General features: G+C 42.4%; 1 protein-coding gene across 4 annotated transcripts in view; it reads right to left on the bottom strand.

The window, feature by feature from the left end:
• LOC113441148 (dnaJ homolog subfamily B member 2-like) overlaps positions 1-21,849 on the bottom strand; it is a 30,339-nt gene extending 8,490 nt beyond the window's left edge. Inside the window, exons 1-12 of one of the 4 annotated variants that reach the window (XR_015740844.1) lie at positions 21,452-21,635; positions 19,915-19,982; positions 13,043-13,136; positions 12,774-12,883; positions 11,017-11,070; positions 10,032-10,148; positions 9,350-9,430; positions 8,608-8,713; positions 6,124-6,194; positions 4,677-4,919; positions 2,904-3,094; positions 557-1,515 (exon numbers count right to left, since the gene is read on the bottom strand). Coding sequence is in view for 3 of the 4 variants with exons in the window: in XM_087920606.1 (XP_087776732.1) it covers positions 2,930-2,958; positions 4,677-4,919; positions 6,124-6,194; positions 8,608-8,713; positions 9,350-9,430; positions 10,032-10,148; positions 11,017-11,070; positions 12,774-12,883; positions 13,043-13,107 (876 nt within the window). In the remaining variant the exon portion in view is untranslated. Of the gene's footprint in view, positions 1-556; positions 1,516-2,903; positions 3,095-4,676; positions 4,920-6,123; positions 6,195-8,607; positions 8,714-9,349; positions 9,431-10,031; positions 10,149-11,016; positions 11,071-12,773; positions 12,884-13,042; positions 13,137-19,914; positions 19,983-21,451 lie in introns of those variants that run through there. The other 3 variants (XM_087920606.1, XM_026707987.2, XM_087920607.1) reach the window with 3 other exon arrangements.
• Positions 21,850-24,175: the final 2,326 nt, after the last annotated feature.

Raw genomic sequence — 24,175 nt, 5'->3', positions numbered from 1 at the left:
AGGTGGCCTTTTGTGAAGTAGGTGAAGTTGGCTCTGACCCTTAATTGCCAGGCTCTCTATGAGCCCCCTTTTTTTTTTCTGCCATAGCTAGCCATGGGTGGAAGCCTTTCAAGGATAGCCCTTCATTTTCTGAGCAATCTGGATATTACCAGTTGAAATTATTTTTTAAAAAATATTTAAGCTGTTCCATATATTTTCACAAGGCAAGTTTTATTCTTCAACCATGAAGCTGTAAGTAGCTCTTAAGATATATCTAAAGGTAAGGGTATAGGAGACAATAACGCTAAACACCATGGAAGCAATCTTTTCAAAATATCCAACCGAGGCTTGATTTTATCTTCTGTTAAGAGGATAATAAATTAGAAGAGGCAAAAACAAAAAGGCCTAAATACCACTGCAATTTTGTGACATACAATGCTCATCCTGTGTGGAAGCAGGGAGGATACCAAATGGGAGAATTTGTTCTTTGAATTACCTGTCATTGATAGACTTTTTATCGAATTTCGGAAAGGTCAAAATAATTCCTAACCACTTTCCAAACATTTCTGAGACAGCGTTAATTGCAAATAAGTTTATTGATAAATGTCTTCCATTTTATATACCAGGCCAGCACTCTGCATTACAAAAGAGACCAGATCCACTCCAAGTTACAGACATGTTGAATGGGGTTATGTTATCTGTAGTCATTATTTCAAGAGAATTTTGCTAGAAGGGCTGGGGGGGAGGGGGCGGGGGGGGCAGGGTGAGCCACAGACCTAGCCCTCTCCTTGCTACCCAGAGAGTCCGACTTACTCTCTTTGCAGTGACTGGTCTGGAAGAGTCCTTGCTGCTCTAAGGGAGAAACTTCATGTCTAGCCCTTGGCTTTAGAGCAGCCTTGCCATGTTCTGGGACTGCAACTCCCACAGTTCTCTCATAGCAGGGCCATTGTGCTAGGTAGGAATTCTGGGAGTTCAGGTGTCATTCTATCTATTATGGTGGGTTGGGAAAGGAGCCAAGGTTGCCTTTTCACAACATGAGAGCCTACCCTGGTGCTTGAACAAAACTGATTGTCCCCATTCATATGACTCTCCAAACCCAAATGGTGTTTGCCATGCGTCCCTGGCAGCCAAAGAAGATGCTGGCGGCCCATGCCTATGTGGAGCTTCTGGCTTTCTTAACCCACCACTGCCTCTCTGGACAGACCATTCAAGACCACCCCCAACTCTTCAGCCAGGCTCTCTCAAGAGGGCAATGAGCACCAGTGAAGAGGGCTCACAAGTATAAAAGGCCTTGGCTCTATGGGAGCAGCAAGATAGCTACTTCTACAGCAAACAGGCTATAGCCTGCCCGAGCCATTGATTGCTACATGCTACGCGGCAGAAAGAAGGGGAGAAAAACACACTCGGCACTTGCCAGTCCCCCCCCCACATAGGTTCACGGAGAGAACAGAAAGTGAAGTCCAGGCCTGAGCAGCCTTCAACGAGAACGAATGCTGGAGAGGCAATCCCCATGGCTCTTCCAGACTCAGAACACACCTGGGGAAACAAGCAAAGAGACAGAAGGAGGGGAAGGGAGAGAAAAATACAGACATCGCGTGAATTGGACAACAGTGAAAAGTGGGCAGCAGCCGGCAGTGTCTGAGCTGTGACCTATTCCCCAAAGAAAGGGAAGGGGAGTATTTTAGCATCAAGACAGTTGTTGCAAACCCCTGAGATCATGCAAGAACCGGTCTGTTTCAACCTTGGTATGGCAAGGGAGCATTGGATCATGCAAAATAAGGAATAAGAACTCCAGAAAAGTTGCTATTAACGAACTACTTGTGGTAAAGAAGATTCCCACCTCTTTCTATAAATCTTTATCTATTATTGATCATAATTTTTGTTCTACCAAGACATTATTGCAAAGGGAGTGGGGAGGGGGTGGAAAGAGGACAGCAAGGCCTCGAAATCTTGCAACTGGCTTTTTCCAATTGAAGGAAATTAGAGGTGCAGTTTACATTTAGATGCAAAATAGACTTAAGGACTTTTGTAGCGGGGAGCCTTGTAATGAGCATACCAATGAAACAAGGTTCACTCCACCTCACCCATATTTATCTACTGCCTTTGCATAGAGCTCACAGTTTGTCTACACACACAAAACCTACTCACAGTTCATCTCAAGCTTTTCCCCCCCATCTTGGCTATATAATTTAGTAACAAGTCATTATTAGTATTTTGGAAGAGGTGTCAAAAAATATTTCCCAATTTACAGCAAATGTCTTCACTTGCTAAATCCTGATTTACTTTCTGTGCATCCGGGGAGGGTATCAGAAACATTTAATGAAATATGCATTTTGCCTCTACTTTGCTGCCCTTGTACATTCTAGCCTTGCTTTCTTCATACAATATTGTCTGGATTTTTGTGAATTGGCCTAACGTAGCAAAGGATAATCCAGCCAATAGATCCCTCATAAGCATTTTTTTCTTTCTCTGTCATCCTCCACCCCAACCTCTTGCCCCTTCGTCGGGATGGAAAGCAAGGAAAACAGGAACACATAGTGTAGTTGCACAGAGACAAGCAAGTTAAATGGCAGGCTGAGGCCCATAAATGAAAAAGACCAAGGTTGTGTATATATTCTTATATTTTCCCCAAGCAAATATATGTATCTGCAATCGGAATAATACAGATAGCTGTAAACGTTCTTTGTTTTTGCCTCTACAAGGCTTTTCTCAAAATAAACTTTAAAATCATAAATGGGGATAAATTAAAAAAAAAAGCGGAAGGAAAGCTGATAGAGGTACTGGGTTTTTATTTAAATGCTTTGAGAGGAACGGATCACCTTGGCCCATGTGCGTAGTCAAAGCCAAGGGTATTAGAAATATACACAGCCCTGCTGATGGATGCGGTTTCAACTGATCGGGTAAAATAAACATTTGAGGGTTACCTGCAGGGAGGCAGCATGGAGGGGTGTCAGACAGAATAGGCCTGTCCTTCAGGGTCTGTGGCATGGGAAGCACGGAAGGGAGGGATGAGCAGGTGAGCAGACAAGCAGCGGGAGGCGGCAGCAGAGAAAGAAAGAGGGCACCAACAAGTTACATTCCTACATCAAGCATCCACCGAAGCCTTTTCCAGGGCCTGCCACCAAGGGTAGACAAAAGGAAAGAGAAAGGCAAAGGACTGCAAACCCATCAGATCCTGTGCCACCACCACCACCCCAATACGCCCCCCCCCCAACCCTGATTCTTAGGCATGTGACCCAGAGGAGGAGGATGGGGTGGGGGAAGGAAATGGTAGGTACAAGATACTCAAAACAAGCAATAATTAAAAGGAGCTGTGAGTGAGTGCTGTCTGCAGGAGAAAATGCCATGCCGATAAATAAAAAAGATGTACAGCCTCTTCGACGAGTGATTTGATTTGAAGATCACAATTTGAGGACAAGGGTCATGCAAGCAGTGAAGTTACCTATGATTCCTTACCCCCTGTGCAGATAAAATATGGGACTATGACCCACAGTGGGAGATACCAGTAACCTGAATGGTTCTGCGTGGCAAATTTCTTGCCTTGGCCCCACCTTTTGGTTGTCCAAGACAAAACATTCACAAACTGGGCTACTGGAAGACTGGAAACTGCCCGTAGGGAATGGCTGCTCTGATTTTATAACATCCTGGACGGTCTTTGGAGCAAAATTCTGTCGAGTTTTTAATCCCCGATATACTACTGTACATTACAACTCTCTCTGCACAATATGCTTAACTTGATGACAAATTTAATCCATTTTCAGGATTCACATAATGAGCTAGTGAAATGTGCTGGGCTCATACATAACACACTAAAGAAACCACAGTTAGAATTAATCAAGTCTATCGTATGCTACTGCAGCCACTAGGTCCTTAACTGATCTGGTTAAGCATTTTGTGCAACCACAACCAGACAGCTACTAGCTAAGGAAGGCACAGTGTTGGTAGTAAGGGTGAGGAGAAGGTGGCAGGAAAAGGCCCCAACCCCTAAGTATGCCCTAGAATCATCCTCATTTAGGAAGGGCCCAGACTGAGTCACTTCCACCAAATATTTTTTTTTTAAAAAACTGGGTTTTAAATATCACTTTTTTTTCTTCCTGTTGCCCAGGGCTCAACTATAACAGTAATCAAGGAGCAGCAGCCAGTAACAATTCCCCAGGACAAACCTCTCTGGTACAGTGCAACGGCAGGGCTACGCAGTCAGACCATGCAGTTAAGCCATGCAATAAAACAGCAAAATAGAGGGTGCAGCCTGAATTTGTACAAGGTACCAGGGCTCTATAGCCCAGGAGATGCCTAGACAACCCCACCCACCCCCTTCGTGCCAAATTACACATACCAAGTTACAGAATCTGCTCCTGCCCTTTACTCAGTGGTACCAGCTCAACGACCGGATGGGCCTGCAGGCTATCCTGTTTGCAACCAATCAGAGCCATCCTCAAGATCCCACCCTCCATTGGCCAAGGTCCGGAGCGTACCAGCCAATGAAACACAGTCTTGGTGGGCTCACAAGAGGTGGCACTGAGTGTCCTTCTTCTTCTTAGGTGAAGGGTCTCTGGTTTTGCCCCTCCCCTTTCCCGCTCCTCCCACGGACCCTGCAGGGCTTTTGGATGGGCCACCCGCTTGGCTGTCCATGACCAGACTCCCTTGTGGCAACTGTGACTTTCCTTTGGACTGCTTTTTCGTGGGGCTTCTCGCACCTGCTCTGTGCTGGCTCTTGGCCTCCATCTCAGACAGGCTGTAGGCCATGGCAAGCTGAAGATCCTCATCCTCTTCATCACTGTCTGTGTACAGGATCACTGGGGAGGAGCTCGGGGATGGGCGCTTGGGCGGTGGGTGTTGAGGTGATGTCACTGGAGGAGATGCTGGCGGCCCGCGGTTTTGTAGCGCTTGCTGCTCGCGCCGGCTCAGTTCCAGGCCTAATGCCAAGTCGTCTGGGATGCCTGCAAGGGACATCTTTCAGCCAATAGCTGGGGAAGTCATCATCCAATATCCCTCCCCCACCCCTATATATGACTGCATATGTGCATACACCCACCTTGACACGGCATTAACCAGAAAGGTCAGCAGCCCAGGAAACTTTTGCTGGATTACAATGCCTGAAATTGCCCAGTAAGTATATCTATGTGAAGTGATGTGTGCTGACATCCAATCTGTCAGAAAGACCCCAGATTTCTGCAGGTAGGCAGGCAGGCTTGGATTACATGATCTGCAGAATCTGCTGTGGCAGCTGTATGGGTGACTACTCAGGTAGTTTCCCCAGCACATGCGCTATGCTCCCCAGATGTCCTTTAGAACAGGGGCCTCCAACCTTGGCAACTTTAAGACTTGTGCACTTCAACCCCCAGAATTCCTCAGCCAGCAAAGTTGCCAAGGTTGGAGACCCCTGCTCTAGAACATCGTCCCAAATTCAGAGGCAAAAAGTTTGATCTAGTGCAGTGCATGAGCCGGATGCGCCACACACTGACCACGCCTACACCTGGTTTAGCAAGGGGGGGGGGGAGTTCTGATACGTCACATGATGCCGCTGTGACAACGCGAGTTCGACATCCCTGATTAGTGTTAAGGCACTAGGCTAGAGGCCTTGGGTTTGAGTCCTGCCTTAACCATGAAACCAGCCGAGTGACTTTGGGCCAGCCACTGTCTCTTTCTCACAGCCCAACTCATCTCACAGGGTTGTGGTTGGGAAAGTAGAAGTTGGATATGATATTGTGTTATATGTAAAAATAAAAAAGGCAGGATTATAAACAAACAAATACAAAGGACTGATTTTAGAGGGGGATACTACAAGGGGAAGTTTAATGCATGTTTTTTGCCCCATGCAGTTATCCCAAAAGACCAATTCCAGTCCTGCTCATTTTGATGACATCGTGGCTGTTCCTCCAGGCTTTGGGGCCGAGAGGTTAAGATTGCTGAGTGAGCTATTTGTTTTACTGCAAGGTGTTTATAACTTCAGACATTTATTATTGGGCTTGTTTTGTTTTAACTTTGTACGCAGTCCAGAATCACTGCAGTGAAATGGGCTGTTATGGAAACCTTTTAAATATATCCATCAACCCTCTGTCACCCTGGAGACTAAAAATATTCTGTACTTCTATAAAGAAGTTATTAAGGTATTCAGAGTTCTCTTCCTCTAAAGCTACTCACCATTAATCTGGATAGATTTCAGTTCTCCATCTTCTTCCACTTCTACCTTCTCTTGTCCATTTTCAATGATCCTAATAAATAGGAGAGAGGTTAAAAACTGAAGTTATTTCAGTGATAGCAGATCTGCTTAGTTTGAGCCACGTTGAATCCATGTAATAAATAAAACCAACTCAATGTGGCTCAAAGCCAGTTGCTGTGCTATCTTCATGAAGTAACGTCACTTCTAATGAAGAAACTAGTAATAAAGTTAAATAAAACACATGTCACTGCAATCTAATGGGCTCTTAGCAGCCTACATAGAAAAAAAACAGACAAGGCATCCAATATAAAAATGAAAATGCAACAGCAAATAGCAGATAACAGATAATCAGTCGGAAGGGACCTTATAGGTCATCTAGTCCAACCCTCCGCCCAAGCAGGAGACCCTACATCATTTCAATCTCTTCTTGAAAGTCTCAAGCACTCCCACAACTTCCAAGGGCAACTTCTGTTCCATTGGTTGATTGTTCTCACTGTCAGAAAGTTTCTCCTTATTTACAGGTTGAATTTCTCCTTGTTCAGTTTCCATCCATTATTCCTTGTCTGGCCTACAGGTGCTTTAGAAAATAGCCTGACCCCTTCCTCTCTGTGGCAGCCCCTCAAATATTGCAACCCTGCTCTCATGTCTCCCCTGGTCCTTCTCTTCAGATCTGAGAAACAGAAATTGATTTACCAATCATCCAAGGGGGTTACTCCTTTCTCCGCTCAGATTAAAGAAGCAACTCTAAAACCTATAACACCAGTGGCACAGCATACCATTGAAACCCTACAACAGTGGTGTCAAACTCATGTCATCACAGCAGCGTCACGTGACGTATCGGGACTTTTTATCTCTTTGCAAAACCAGCTGGGACTGTGGCCAGCACGTGACGCATCCGGCCTGTCGGCCGTGAGTTTGACAGCCCGGCTCTACAAGATTCAAAAACTTCTAATGGCTGGTTAAAAAATGTGACCAATGCCAAAACATTGGAAAATCGTTGCTTTGTTGCTTTGTAATGATGGCTAATAGGGTCAATTGCCTTAATGGAAAAAAACTTACTCAGAAGCTCGGAATGACTTCTAATCATTTGTAAGCTTGCCTCCTGCTTTCTAATCTAATGAGTTCTATAGTGGTTATTAAAAAAAAGAAAAATAAACAATGATGCACTAAGAAAAGTTGGGCTGGGCAAAAAGCTGTAATGTCAGCATTCAGAAGTACACTTGAACTGTAAATGTTTTTGTTTTGTTTTTTTATTCCAAGACCAATTGCAGCCCAATAGAGAATGGAATTCCCAGGCACCATGTGGAAAACGTTACAGCACATCACACCTGTGTTAGAGACATGCAATATTCAGATCTAAAACAGGACAAGGGGCTCAACTCAAGTGTAGTTCTTCCTGAGACCATGCAGTTGTGTACTGAATATGGCTTCTTTATGCAGCAACTCACAGGAGTGGGCCATGCCACATCCAAGCACTCAATATTTTGGATCTGAATGCTGCACACCTCTAAGTAAACATTATATATAAATGGATATACCTGAGAAAGTATTCAGGTCTCCCCATCGCTTTTCTTGTCTTTCCATTCCCTGCATTCCATAAGGTTTAATTTCCAAAACATTCACATTAAAAAAATAAAATATTTGCAGGACAGCCCTTGATCAAGGCAATTGTCACACCCAACTCTGAAATACAGTTATATCCCAGTATCCAAATCAATATGTACAATATGATCTGATACCACACTGCACTGAACTATAGTTTATTTAATCATCATCTTCTTTTAATGACCCCATAATCCTTTCTGGGGTGGAGTCTGGGCTGAGTATTTACTGGCCGGATGCCCTTCCTGTCACCAATGCGGAGTTATATTCAGCAGATATATTCTCATTATGCCCAGAGAGAAATATCTGCCTCTACCTAGGATCGAATTCACAGCCTCCTGATTGTGAGGCGAGAGCTTCACCTCTAGGCCACCATATCACTCATCATCGTTTATTTAATCATTACTTAAAATGTAAAGTATGGTTGGCTGAGAGCACAAAACATCCTAAACTTAAATTGTTTGGGTCCCAAACAAAACAAGCCACATTGTTTTTTTATTAGAATGGGTGAACAAGTCTGCATCCCACTGCAGGCATTTCATACTGGGTGAGCAACAAGCCTCCGCTAGGAAAAAGGGAAGAGCGATATAATATGAGGCTCTTTGAGGGGAAACAGAAACAAAACAGTACAAACGAAGCAAAAAATGGTTAGGCTCCAGAAACATGATGAAAAGAATGGGCCTGGACATCCTTGAAGAGGATCCCAAATCTGTCTTACAAGACCAGAAGTTGACAGAAAGGTAAACAAAGAACAAATCGGATTAAAATGCTGCCCATTGAACACTAAGACACAAAGTGATTCACTGTCCAGAATGGGGTGGCCCACCAACATGACAAATAAATAAATGGCAAGTTAAACTTACCTTTTGGTAGTGATGCGCTTGCCATTGATGAACCTTGTGGAAGTGGAGACAGAGCGGAAGCCCATCCCTGCATTGATCCCCGGACCAAGCGAAGTTGCGAAGAACTCTACAAGACAGAGCACCAGAATAATTTGCAAGGGACGGCACAGCCGTGCCCAGAACCAGGGAAAAGGAAGTACTCCAGCAAGGGAACTGATATATGTGATACATACCAAGCTTTCTTTTGAGATTCCGGGATAGGCAAACAGAAAGGCTGAGGATGTTACAGAATCAAAAGGGGCTTAAAACCAGTAAGTGACAATTGATCGAACCCAGTGAGATGCAAAGGGGGAAGAAACTACAGATACTCCTTGACTTACAACCATTCGTTTAGTGACCATTCAAAGTTACAACGGCACTCAAAATGTGACTTATGCCTGCTCCTCGCACTTATGATTAATGCAGCATCCTTAGTCACGTGATTAAAATCCGGGTGCTTGGCAACTGGCATGCGTTTACAATAGTTGTAGCATCCCATGGTCATGTGACCACCATTTGTGACCTTGCCAGCTGGCTTCCAACACGCAAAGTCAGTGGGGGAATTGGTATACACTTAATGACTGCATGATTCACTTAACAACACAAGGGTCACAAAACTGGATGCCATTTATTTAACAACTGACTTACTTAGCAATGGAAATCTTGATTCCCTAAACTGATCATGCATTGAGGACTACCTATATTTCAACTGTTCGTTTCTTACCCGATGCAGGAAAAGGAGAGAAGAAAGGCCCTGCTGCAGGATGCCGGGGTACAGGTCCACGTAAGTCTGCAAATGGATCATCTGGAATGAAACAAAGAGATGGAAACATCCGCAGCTCCCAAGATATCCCACCATAGAGCAACCTCCTCAAGTTGTATCCAGGAATTAGCTTTGTTTCCTGGAATTAACTGTTCAGTCCTTATGGGAGTTAAGGTTGATCGAGAAAATTCCTCCACATTAGAGGAAAAAGTAATCTAAACGATTAGCGTTTCCAAGAAGGAAAACAAGAAAAATATTCTCAATGCTTTTGGTCTAATCTCAGTCAATTTATTTTTCTTTTCTTGATGAGCTGTGGTGGCGCAGGGGTACTGCAGGCCGATTCAGTTCACTGCCAAGAGTTTGATCCTCACTGGCTCAAGATTGACTCAGCCTTCTATCCTTCCGAGGTCGGCAAAATGAGGACCCAGATTGTTGGAAGCAATATGCTGACACTGGGCTGTAAAGCACTGTGAAGCGGTATGTAAGTCTAAGTGCTATTGCTATTGATACAGTGCCTTATCTTTCAGAACTGGCTACTTGTCCTCTCAGCTATGCATCAAAAGAAAATTGACCTTATTCTTTCCCATTCTTCTCCCAGAAAAAAAAAAAAAGACTAACTTGAACATTACAAATAGCTACTTACCAAAAAAGTCAGCAAATGGATCTCGCCCTCCAAAGAACTCTCGGAAGACGTCATGGGCGCTACGGAAAGTGAAAGTGAATTCTGGTCCTGGCTGAGCCCTGGAACCAGCAGAACCAGCTAGGAAAAATGAAAAACAGTATTACCATGTCTGCTTAAAAAGCAAAGAAAGAATATGACAAAGCTGCAATCTGTATTGTAGGTGTAAGAAAGCAAAGATGCTGAAATATTGGAAAATTAAGAATATTACACCATGGCTCAAAAGTTTGCTAGCAGTGGATTGCAACTATAGCCATTTTTGCAGGTCCAGGCAAATGGTTTGTAGAAAAACTGGCTTGTAGCTGGTAAGCCAAGAACAAGGCAAAAGCCTTATGTTGGATAAACCCATTTACAAAGAAATGGAGAGCTAATAAATCACAGCAATCTCCTACACACAATGAGATTTTAGATAGTCAAACTTTACAAAGTTGGAAGCTGGATTTGCACAAAAGTTCCCATGGTTTTGTTCCACAGCCAAAGAAGACCTCTCTCTCATGTTCTCTCCCTAAGTCTCAAACTCAAACACAAATTAGAGACCTTCCTAGGTCTCTGTAAGAACCACTAGGCAAAGCATTTGAAGGGTGTGTTCTTGCAAGGTATATCTGCATACATAAAGCACACTTCCTTGAAATGTTAGAGCATCCGCCTCCAATGCAAAGTGTTTTGAAGGTTGGAGGAAACAGCCATCCAGAATTTTCAGAACATTTGGCCACTTTCAATACACTCCAAACAGCCATTTCAAACTTAAAACACAATGTTTTGAGTTCCAAACATTCTGGATTTGGAAAGATTTTGTGCAGTAGTATAGCCTGATGGCTTCAACATTTGTTGAACTGTCATCCCATCAATCCCCACCCTTCTTGGCAGTAGGGATTATGTTTCTTTTAATCACCCAGCTTGAAGCACCCGGTTTACATTCACCTTAGTTCAATAAAACCCCAGTCCTCACCTGCACCAATGAGCCCTTCTTTGCCATAGCGGTCGTAGACTTCACGCTTGCTCTCTGAAAGAAGAAACCACTTGAATTAATAATTACCCCTTTAGAAATGTCTGCATCTGGAACAAGCATTTCTTCTTTTAACATGAGCATTAGTTGAACACATCAATTTCAACACAAGAAGTATTATTGAGATTAAATTGGTCTGAGCTCTTGCTAAGGCCCAGATATCCATTCAAGAAATACAGGTAGTCCTCAACTTACAACAGTTCGCTTAGTGACTGTTTGAAGTTACAATGGCACTGAAAAAAGTGACTTATGACTGTTCTTCACGCTTATGACCACTGATTGTTTTTTATATTTATGACCACTGCAGCATCCCCATGATCACGTGATTTACATTCATACGCTTGAAAACTGACTCACATTTATGACGGCTGCAATGTCCTGAGGTCATGTGAACATTTGCAACCCTCTGAATAGCAAAGTAAATGAGGAAAAGAGATTCACTTCACAACTGTGTTACTAATTTAACAACTGCAATGATTCACTTAACAAAAGTAGCAAAAAAAAAGTTGTATAATGGGGCAAAACTCACTTAACAACATGAATTTTGGACTCAGTTGTGGTCGTAACTTGATGAGGACTACATGTAGTAAAAAGCCAAGTTCTCTTAAGTAATCATGGTCTTTTCACAAAGTGCTCAGACAATTAATGCTGCCTTAATGTTTATATCATTTCATTTTCACCCTAGAAAAAGCCAGCCCAAGTTAGAACCATAGTGCAGCTGAGAAAGGACACTGAGAGAAATTGATCAAATGGAGTTTTAATCTTAAAAGAACTCCATTTAAAAACTTTTTTAAAAAAATAAACATATTAAATATTTGTTTGAACAACTTGTCGCTAAATCAAAATATGAGCACATTTAAAACTGATGGAGTAAAACAAATACTTGGACCAAGATCTCCAAACTACTACGGTCCTTGAACCAAAATAAGCCTCTTTAACTGTCTGCTTAGGCTTTGCAGATGCTGGCTCATAAGTTATCTTAAATCAGCACTTGTATTTTTAAACAGGAACTAGAAAGTAACCACAAAAACCTACTAGTGCCGACCTCCACTTTATCATTCTGCTTATCCCTCTATAAGCAGAAAATCAAAGCTATGTTTTGATTGGCATTTGACATAATTACTGATCAACATTTATTGTACAGTTATTTAAAATTGTTTGCACCCTCCTTTGGGGAGCAGAATCCTATGGTTTGTCCCCAGTGCTGTTCAAATAAACTTGACTTAAGTACATTTGTGGTCTCCACTCATAAACTGGGTCATGGAGAATTTTTCTCCTTCAAAACCTCGACACACTTGTTTCTTTCATTTAATAATTAAGTCCCCAAACTGGATGTGGGAACATGTTCTATTCCCTTCTAACTTGCTTTTCATTAATAAAATTAACATTAAGAAGATATCTCCTTACATTGCAGAAATGAGGGCCACTTTGGCCTGGTAGTTAAGGCAGCAGCCTAGAAACCAGGTCCCAATTAAATAATTCTCTGTCAAGCCAACTCACAGGGTTGTTGTGGGGAAAATAGGAGGAGGAAGTAGGTATATTGGCTCCTTTGAATTATTTATGAAAACTACCGGTATAAAGGCAGCACAAAAACCAAATAAGTAAATAGTCCCACTTATTTGGCCAGTATCTTGGATAGAGACCAAAGCAGTCAAAATGGCTGAGGGATGAGGGGGGAAAAGCCAAAATCATTTGCTTACTGTCAGACAGAACCTCGTAGGCCTCTGCTATCTCCTTAAATTTCTGCTCAGCATTTTCCTTGTTATCTGGGTTTTTATCTGGGTGCCATTGCAGGGCTTTCTTTCTGTACCTGTGGATAACAACACAGAGGGTAGTATATACCTGTGAGGGATCCCATTCCATGAGATTCCTGGCTATGATAGAGCACGCTAGGCACAAGATTGTGAAAAGTGTTATCTTGGCACTTGTGTGAATGTCCTCTGGTAGAAATAGAAAGAATGCAACTCACGCCTTTTTTATGTCATCTGGAGAGGCATTGCGGGGCACCCCCAGCGCTTCGTAATAATCCACCATCGTGTGTCCACTTACGTTATGCAGGGAAACTAAATTAGAAGACAGAGAAGAATACAAGGCATTTTTTAACAGTTTGCAGTAGGGGTTACACAGAGAATAACTTTCATAATTTGCAACAAGTCAAGGCGAACGAGTTATCACATCAGAGCTTTTCCGAAACACACCAAGTCAATGAAATACCCAAAACAGTATTATCTGTGTCTAACACAATTATCACCCAGTGTAGCTCACAGCCCATTCTGCACTTCATACAGATTGGCTGACAACTGTCCCTCCAAAGACCAGAAAGCCATTCAAGAGGTAATTCTGTGAATAACCTAGAAGCAGCATATGGAATTATACCCATTCTGGCACTGCAGTTTGCTTCTCTAACCAATTTATCTCAGAGCTTCTTCAAAAGTTAAAAAAAGAAGTTGGTAGTATATATATCAGTTATGTAGTGTGTGTACATATACTTAAAATGGGAATAAGAGCACAAAAGAGACTTATCTCTTGTGCTCTTATTCCCATTCTATGTACACACACCACATACAGTGGTATGCAAAAGTCTGAAGAAAAGGAATGCTTAAATGAATTTCAAAGGGAATGGAAGGTGATACCAACCTTTATGTGAAATAAAGGCAACATCTTTCTGGAAACATGAAAGCATGTGTACTATTTATCTGCATTTGCTTACAGACTCAAATAAGAAAACAGTGGATATGGCTAGTGGGAATATTTGAAACTCCTCCTTTGCCAAAAATGAAAACTGTCAATTCTACCCTATACCTAGCTAAGAGTCCTTCTGAATGTTTCCCCACTCTTCCTTGTAATACCTTTCTAGCTCTTAGAAACAGTCTTGGATTTCCTTGCGCACATTGCATGTTTGAGATCTCTCTTCACTGATTTTCAGTAAAATTCAAGCCTAGGATTGTGAAGGCTTTATAAAATCTTTATCTTTCTTTCCAGTAACGTATATTTTGGACTTGCAGAAATATTTGGTCTCTTTTCAGCCTGTTTTTTCATTGACGATTTAATTTGTATCCAATCCGAATTCAATTCATAATTGCATGTGCGTTGTACCTGCTTTCAAACAGAGTGGGGCTTGTATTGCAATCTATCTGCCCTCTTGCCAATTCTGACCTCCTCAAGAAACCCTGCTATTGGTTGTTGGCCGTTCGAGTTCAGACCTTTCTATAGGTACTCCTTGCTTAGCAACTAAAATTAGGATTGGCAAATCCATTGCTAAGCATTAGGGTGACTGAGTAGAAAATCACTTGACCAGAAAAGGCTCACAACATCGCTTTCCATTCAGTCATTAGGCAAATCATCAGGATCATTATGTGAAATAATTTGTGACCACAACTTATGATTTTACTTCCATGTTCTGCATTAACTGTGCTTGTCACAAGTAAATTGAGAAGTATGTAAATTGCAATCACGTGACCACAGGATGCTGCAATGGTTATAAATGTGAAGAGCAGTCACAAAGCTATTTTTTATACCATCAAAATTTGAATGGTCACTAAATGAGGCAGTCTGTAAGTGAGAATTACTGTATTCTTTCAGTAATCTTAATCATTTGATGTATTAATTTATAGTACTTAGAAGAATTTTAATTACACAGACTGCGTTTATTTTTATTTCTTAACCACCCATCTCTCTCTCTCAGATTATTTTACTGTTATTGTACATTTTAATTATTGTGCACTATAATTGTTTATAATTTTGGTAAAATTAGTATATTGTAAATAACTATGAGATAATAATTATTGTGCACTATAATTGTTTATAATTTTGGTAAAATTAGTGTATTGTAAATAACTATGAGATAATAATTATTGTGCACTATAATTGTTTATAATTTTGGTAAATTAGTTTTCAAGGTTATTCAAACTTTTAATATAAAATGAATTTTTAAAATTATAGTGAATTTCATAGGTTATCCAATATGTGGGGAAAAATAATTCAATCTGTTTCCAGGATTGTTCTAAACTAAACATTTTGTTCTAAACTAAAAAATTGAGATCCTCCTAAAAATTTTATAAATGGAAGTTTTTTAGATTAGAATTTCAAACAATTCAAATCCTTATGCTTCTCTATCACTCTCAAATCTATTCTAACAGGACACGATTGGCATTATCTCTTCCTCTACCAAACTGCTTCTTAAATATTAAGAAGTATTTACATCCATCCCCAATACTTAATCTACCTAAATGAAATTATGCAATTATGGTAATCTTCATCAGATAGGACTGTAATGTATCCATTTTAAGTTAGCAATTCAGCACTAGCAAGTACAGTATGCTCTAAGCAAGATCTGTTGTCCCAGGGATGGCACTCTTTCCTTTTTGGCTCGCATTCCCCAGCCCACAGCTACCAGATGTGAGTGTCACAACTCTCATAAATCTCATAGGTGACAAAAGTTGTAGTCTAACAAGCCTAATGTTAATGACCAGATATGGAGAAGACGACACAGGCCAACAGATCAGTTCCAAAACTATTAAATCAGCCAGCAATATTTAGCTATTTTCACAGGCAGCTTTATTTAAAAAGAACCATTTGCAAAGTAAAAATGAAACCCACGTATCTGAGGTGTTTATTCTATATCAATGTTTCTCTTTCCCTTCCTTTCACATTATAAGTAGAATCAAACATAACACCTCAATAGTGAATGATTTGTCACATGTGAAATAAGATGATGAGGTACAAGAGGGCAGGACTTGGGAATGTCAAGAGCTTGCCTCTGGGATGCCACCAGTTTCCATTCTCCTGATGAAACTCACCCACAAGCTGAAAAGCAGTTTGTGGCTTTAAAGGGCAAAGCAAGTGCATTCCAATCCCCACCCTCAGAACTGCTATGAAAGTTTTGAAATGTCAGCCACACCATTTTGGGGGTGATGGCCCAGAGTCACCAGATGGCCCGTGAAGCTCTTCAGAAGACTCAGTGGTTCAGATGCAGCCCATACTCAACACAGGTAGTCCTCGACTTACAACAGTTCAATTAGTGATCATTGAAAGTCACAACGTCATTGAAAAAAGGGACTTATGGCCATTTTTCACATTTGCAACCATTGCACATCCCCTTGGTCATGTGATTAAAATTCAGACATTTGGCAATTGACTAATATTTATGACGGTTGCCGTGTCCCAGGATCACATGATCAACTTTTGCAACCTTCTGTCAAACAAAGTCAAGGGAGGAGCCAGATTCACTCAACAACCATGTTAGTAACTTAGTAACTTAACACCTGCAGTGGTTCATTCAGTCTCTGTGTGCAGTGGTTAAAGTGCAATACTGCAGGCTACTTCTGCTGGCTGCCAGCTGCCTACAATTTGGCAGTTCAAATCTCAACAGGCTCAAAGTCGACTCAGCCTTCCATCCTTCCAAGGTGGGTAAAATGAAGAGCCAGATTGTTGGGGCAATATGCTGACTCTGTAAGCCACTGAGAAAGGGCTGTAAAGCAGTGTGAAGCGCTATATAAATCTAAGTGCTATTGCTATTTAGCAGCTGTGGTAAGAAAGGTCATAAAATGGGGAAAAAATTAATGGTTTTGTTTAGCAACAAAAAGTTTGGGCTTAATTGTGGTTTTAAGTCGAGGACTACCTGCATTCAATTGCCTATATCAGCCATAAATATCTATAGAGCTGAACTTCACTGAATACGTAACACTCGTAAATAACTAGTTCTCATACAACACCATAAATCAGAGGTGTCAAACTCACGGCGGCATCATGTGATGTATCGGGACTTTTCCCCCCCTTCACTAAACTGGGCGTGGGCATGGCCAGCACATGACACATCCAGCCTGTGGGCCGTGAGTTTGACAGCCCTGCCATAAATGCATCAATGAGACCAAACTTGAGCCAACTCCTTTCCTATATCCCTTCTCATGCCATCTGGATCTGGCCAGGAAAAGGAAAGAAACATGATTTCTTATAGAGTCAGAATCTACTTTTCGAGGGATTAACGGCTTCGGGAGAGAAAACATGATATCTCCAATTACAGAGGCCTAAAAGTTGTTGCTTTTCTAAAGGAAAAATATACAGCTCTGCCCCTGGTTAATGTAAAGCTTCTTATTTTTTTAAGATGGGGTTTTTCCACCCTGTAGCCTTTAGGTGCTTGAAACCTGTACACATACTGTACCGTTAGAAGAAACAAATACCGCAATTTTTCAGTTCTTCCTTTCCCTAGAAAGGGAAACTCGGTAGAACTCTTGTCAATTTCCACCAGGTCAGAGAAAGGGAAAAACACGGTTGAGCAACCAACCAGTCTTTTAAAGGAGGCAGCCCAGCAGGCAATAGATAAGGGCAGACAGTGGGAAAGGAAGGGTGGGCTAGGGGTATGCCAACAGGAATGGAGGTATTTGTGTAAGACAGTAGGAAGCCCAGCTGGTAGACTTGATTGCTGAGCTCACATCAGCAGCAGGAGGAAACACCACTTCTGACGTGGAGAAAAGGTTTCCCTTAAGGGGCAGGCTGAGACCATAGCACCTGTCTTGCCCTTCTTAAATAATAGGCCTTATGCTGTGGCAAGGAGGAAGTGCAGATCAGCTCTAATTTGCAGAACAAATGGCTCTGACAAACCTGTGCAAATTAACACAGGCAGTCCTCGACTTATGACCACAACTGAGCCCAACATTTCTGTTGCCAAGTGAGGCATTTCTTAAAATGAATTTTGTCCCATGTTACGACCTTTCTTGCCACAGTTATTAAGTGAATCACTGTGGTTGTTGACAAAGTTGTTAACTAAAACTGGGTTCCCCACTGGCTTTGCTTGTCAGAAAGTCGCAAAATGGGGGTCCCATGACCCTCGGACACTGCAAGTGTCATAAATATGAACCTGTTGCCAAGCATCTGAATTTTGATCATGTGACCATGGGGATACAGCAACAGTTCACAAGTCAGTCGTAAGTCACTTTTTAAAGTGCCGTTGTATCTTTGAATAGTTACTAAACAAACTGTTGTAAGCCAAGGACTACCTGTATTGGCAAAATGATACATAACACAGAGGTTCTGCTTGGCCTGCATCAGTTCTAAAACTATCTTTTGGACTCGGTTGCTATAATAATCCTCTCTGAAAGCACTTACAAGTGCCTGTGTTTAGCACCTGGTCTTTCTACTTGCAATTTGGCCCCTTTTGCCCAATGCAGACACACAATCATTTACGTGTTGACACCCAACAACATGGGATTATCCAGTGGTGGGGTTCAAATAATTTAACAACCAGTTCGCCCAAGGTCAGGTTGGCTGTCGCCCAACCTGACCCTGGGTGAACCAGTTGTTAAACTGCACCCCTCTCCCTGCTCTCAAAGTGGATCCCGGGCACTGCACTACAATGAAGAAACGGGCATGAAGGGGGGAGGAGCAGGGAGAAGAGGGAAAGCGGCCTCCATTTTGATAGTGTGTGTGTGTAATTTATCAACCAGTTTGCATGAACCGGTGCAAACCGGCTGAATTACACCACTGGGGTTACTAGCACCGTCTCAGGAGCTGCTTCTGTTTAGTTCAGCCACTGCCATCTACTCCACAGAATTGCCTCAACTAAAGGGGAGTTCCTTTCAAAAAAAAAATCACCCACATTTCCCAGTGAAATTTTGCCCTGGGTCTCAGAGATGGGGAAACCCAGGCCTCACTGTGACCCATTCCAATTCAAAGGCAGAACAGAGAAGCACCCAAGATGACCCAGTCTCCAACACTCAAAGGTTGCTGTTGGCTCACTAAGTATCATTAAGTAGTTTAACAATTATTGTCTCAACAGATGGCAGCACCTGGCTGACCTTGGGAGCTAAGCAGGGCTGGGCCTATTTAATACATGGGATAGAAGGCTTTCAGGAAATCCCAGGGCTGCAGGCTAAATTAGGAAGTCAAAACTCCAGGAAGAAATTACTACCTGGTTGTATCCATAAAGTCATGAGAAGTATGCCTAGATCTTTAAGAGATAGAAGGTTGCAGGAACAGCAAGAACAGCTGCTCTGACAACACTAGACCAAAACTTGCTTTTGGGAGGAAAATACAGGTAGTCCTTGTTTAGCAACTGCCCCGTTTAGCAGCCATTACAATGATGAAAAAGTAATTTTATGAGCAATCCTCATATGTATGGCCTTCGGCAGGTCTGTATAGCCAAGGAAAATTGAAGGTCATAAGCACAGTTGCAGTTTCACTTAGCAACTGCTGGGCTTGCCAACCAAGTTGCAGGTCCCTATTGCGGTCACTAAATGAAAACTACCTCTATCGATCCAGCACTGTTGCAGCTTTGTTCTGAAGTTCAGCTCAGTTTAGATCCTTCTAGGCTCATCTTTCAAACTCACAATCAGGGTATAAGGAGTTACACCCTACAATGAAATGTCATATGGACCCAAATGATTGCTCCTGAATTCAGAATATTCACTTCGTATTCCTTGCAGTACAGATACTAAGATGATCTCCTGGACTAAACAAAATGACCAAAGTTAGTTCATTTGCATCTTTGTTAATACATCTGACACAAGATATGTAGTTTCCTCTTTGCTGGTATTTCCTTTATGATTTCTCACTCTTCCATCAGTGTCTCTTCTACAAAATAAGCAAAGATTGAATAAATGGGGCAACAACAAAAATGCTCCCATTCACATTTCAGACTAACCCTAGATTTTTCATTCATTCTGTTGGATAGAATAGTTTAAAGCAGATTGCGTTCTGGGACTTTTAACTATCTAGGGAAAAAAGGGATGTGACTCTTTTCTTTCCCATGACATATAAAGATGTGGAAGTCTTTTGTTATCTGATGGCGATACCGGTAATCAATAACCAAACAATCTTTCCCAAAAATTGTGCTTCCTTCCTTACCTTCTTGTCTGTTATGATGAAGTAACAGAGGCAGAAACAGCTCAACAACAGAAAGGGGACTTCCTCCTCTAGAAAAGAAACAGAAACACTTCTATCCTTTATTGCTCCTTCAGCATCCCTTCACACTATAAATTCTTGATGATGGCTCCTCCCCACACACATACCAATGGCCCATTCTAATTAAACTGGAGCTTCGAAGCTCATGACCAGTTTCCTGTGGTGTGCAATGAAATGCTGTTAGGATCTGTCTTCTCTCTGTCCATGGATATTTTAGCTCTAATGACATGCTGGACACATACTTTGCTCTAAGAATGGTTTGTATGTGGAAATGCTGAACTGTCAGCTTCTCTAATCTTGCCTTCCCAGAAAGGCATAATAGTAACTCCTTGGTATATCAATTTTAAAATGTCACTTTTCACCAGTCATCATGATCTAAGCAAATTTTATCAGATTACTTTTCTGGAAATTAAATCCTTCTACCAATCTAACCAAGCCTATGTTCCAAATCATGTAAGCATGCCCCGTCTTTGCAATTCCTCCCGATTAATTTTTCTAATTAACTCTTCGTTTCAGGGATGTGTATTTTTTTAAAAAAAACAAAAACAAAACCCCAACACTCCGCAACAGCTCCATCGTGCTCAGGGCAGTTTACAACACGGAGTAGCAACCTGCTGCATTCGGACGGAAAGCGCCGCGACTGCTCGCGCTCTCCCGGTAGGGAGCCTGCATCGCTTTCCCTCGTGACAAATGCATATTTTTTTGCTTTAAAGGGGGGGGGAGAGTTGCGGATCTCGCTCTGCTTTTGTTTTTGTGTGCTTCAGCGGACCGAGAGACAACATCCGGCCTTAAGAGGCGGATCGCGTTTCAGCTTCTCGAGGATTCTAATGGATCCCGCCTTTCTCCGCGCTAACCAGGCCGGGCGCCGTGCACCCGATTGTCCGCGTAGCAAAATAAACAACCATGCCGGCATTTGCTTTGAGGCTGCCAAGGTTTCTTACCTACGCATTTGGAGATCATTGCAAGCCCAGGCGCCGCCTGACTTGGGGGCCGCAGCCCCTTTTTTTCCTCCAGCTCAGAATGGTCCCCTTTAGTACGTACGGGAGGGACGCTCCTCGTTCCTCCGTTTTAGTGCACCGGGAATAGTAACCGTCCCCTGGACATCGAATGGGGCCATCCCTGATATTACTCGTTCCGGGAAGACGGGCTATCATCACCACCACCACCACCATCATCATCATCATTTCAGTCACCCAGAATCTGTGATATTTTTTTTTAAATTTTATTTATTTTTGGAATCACGTCGCCAATAGATTTGCAAATAAGAGCCCCCGTTTCCCCGATCGACTGACGGCTGGCTGGCTGCTGCTGCGATTGCTTGCCTCTCGTGGGGAGGGGGAGAGCAGACCTGCATTTCCAGGGGGAAGGTCCCCAGGGCGCCCCGTCTAACGCACCCGCGCGGCTAACCGTGCGGGAGGAGGGGGGAAAAGGGATGCAGCCGGTTGCTAAAACCCATCTTTTACCAACGCCGGGGACGCACCTTACCACCGGAGGAGTCTCCGTCCGGATTCCACCATGGCCACGAGCAGCTCTTACGCGCGGCCCAACGCGGGGTTCTTTTTTTTTTTCCTCCCCACCCCTTTAAAGCTCCGGCCTCCGTCGGTCTCTGGCTGTCAAGTGAGCGAGATGGAAGGCCGGCTCCTGCCTGGGCCCGCCCGACGATTGGCGGGGCTCGCCACCAATAGAACGCGCGCAGCCCCATTGTAACGTCAGAGCGTCGCCCTTTGAACTGGTGAGGTAAAGGCAACCCGACCCAGACAACAGCTGGTTTTGAGATCCCGCTAGAATCCGCCCCCCCCCCCCACTCCTGGGGCTGGGCCCGCGGAGCCCCACCTGGCGCCGCACGCGGGCATCCTTGCTGCATCACCGTGCCTAAGCATTTGCAGCTAGAAAACGCGGTGGCTTTGGCGGGTGGGGGGCGGGTGGGCTAGGTAGGTGGAGGAAGCAACGATTGAAGCATCTGCCCTCTTTGTCAAGATTTGATTAGGTGCCCCCCCCCTTACTTTTCAAAAATTGATGGGATGCGGTCACGGATCTCGGTTTTAGCTTTTATTTATTTATTTTTTTCCCCCTTCTGAATTGGCTGCCCAGGGCCGAAGTCTGTCGACTGGATTTCATTAATGCAAAATAGGAAGGAGGAGAAGGGCTTAGAGCACGTTTACAGCAGCACCCCTGCACTCAAAACAGCCCTGCGGTACTATCCCATGCACTGAATTCAAAACGATTGACATTTTTTTTAAGATAGTAGAGATGACAGTCCTTACGCTTTTTCCTTAAAGATTTTGTCGTATGACTATAAATAGAGCTGTGTGAATTCCTGCAGGTCTACTTGCATAGTATATGAATACAATAATAGATTGGATGGCAGAAATCGGCAACAGTGACTCACCCTTTTTGGGTTACTACTGCTGCTGCTATTACTGTGGTTGTGTTTATCCTGCCTTTTTTTTCATATACAACTCAAAGTGACAATCATACCTAATATTCCTTCCTCTTCTTTTGTTTCCCTCCATCACTACAACCAGTGGTGGGACTCAAATGGCTTGGTGGGCCTGCCAGGGGAAGGATATTGTAAAATCTCCAGTCATAGGTGGTATTTGCCGGTTCTCTGAACTACTCAAAATTTCCGCTACCAGTTCTCCAGAACTGGTCAGAACCTGCTGAATACCACATCTGACTACAATGCTATGAGATGGGTTAGGTTAGATGCAGGGGTCCCCAAACTTGGCAACTTTAAGACTTGTGGACTTCAACTCCACAAGTCTTAAAGTTGAAGTCCACAAGTTTTAAAGTTGCCAAGTTTGGAGACCTCTGGGCTAGAGAGAGTGATGAGTTGTCCAAGGTCACCCATCTGGCTTTCGTGCCTCAGAAGGGAGTAAAAATCGGTCTCCTGGTTTCTAAGACAGCATTTTCACCAGAATACCAAACTGGTTCTTATTGATGAGAGTATTGTCTGACCAAACACTTCAGAGTTCCCAATCTTAAAAGTTTTTTTTTTTAAACGGGGGAACTTGTGCTGCAGAAAGATTGAAATCAGCAATAGAAGGACAGAGTTGTGATGCCCCAGAAATTTGGGGAGCTGAGGAAAAAAAAAGTGCCTGGATTCACAGAACCATAAGATAATTTGGTTATTGACAGTTTAATGTGTTGTGTGAATCCAGCTATGGCTTCACATGTCAGTTGTGTCAATTGTGCTTTATTCAATCAGCAGTCTGACCTGCATGTTGAGACAATTGGAAAGTCTCATATAAATTATAGATCACTCACAGTGCACAATTGCCTTGTTGGTTACTGCAGATAATTAGAAAATATCAAGTCCGCTGGACTACTGCCTTCATGGTTTTTTTTCCATTTCAGAGTATAATGGAATACAGAAATTAAGTATCAGTTCATTCATCAGAGTTATCTTTCACTGACTCAATGTGTCATATATCAATAGGGACAACCTTCCTTTGAATTAATAATTTGAATGGAAAAGTAATTGCATACATATAGGATCAAGCCTTGTAACACTGGCAATTTTTCCATGTACCTAGTAAAAGAATGTGAAGTTTAATAACATACAAACGTACATGCCTCTTTTTATTTTTAGAACAATCTCTGAAACATTTATAGGAGCAAATCTCATGACTTTCAAGATAAATGTTCTTGGCCCTTAATTATGGTCCTTTTCCAAATAAACTATAGTGTCTCTTACAAGAAGATAAAAAGTAGAAGTTTCCTGAAGGTGAGTTCAACTTCTAGGTTTTTGATAACATGGATAAAATGGTTTGCTATTGCCTTCTTTCAAACAGATGGATAAAGTATCAGATTTCCTCTTTATAGTGCATCACACAATAGAAACCACACTTGGTAGTTTATGCAATCTTTACACAGATGTTTTTTTGTTTATTTTTAATCCTCATCTACAGTTTTACCTTATGTTCTACAATGGAATTTATTACATCCAAGAATTTGAAATTACTCATCCTGTATGTTTCTAGGATGACTAGAATTAAAAAGGGCCTGCATTTTCAGTTATTGTGTAGAAGAGGTTCAACGTGTATAGTTACAGTATCATACCTTAATTCCTTTTCTAACTATTTAAAAAAAGCAAAACCCTGCCCAATTGTACACTTGCTGTCTATGGTGGTCCATAAACTCTATACAGTACTTATTTGTGAAAGAATTTTATAGTGAAGGCCAGATTCTAGCTAGATTCCTT

Source organism: Pseudonaja textilis, chromosome 1 (genome assembly GCF_049901715.1).
Source record: "Pseudonaja textilis isolate UNSWEBS1 chromosome 1, rPseTex1.2, whole genome shotgun sequence".
In the NCBI taxonomy this organism is placed as follows: domain Eukaryota; kingdom Metazoa; phylum Chordata; class Lepidosauria; order Squamata; family Elapidae; genus Pseudonaja; species Pseudonaja textilis.
Note: the sequence above shows the minus strand (reverse complement) of the source record. Positions and strands in the feature narration are given on the sequence as shown.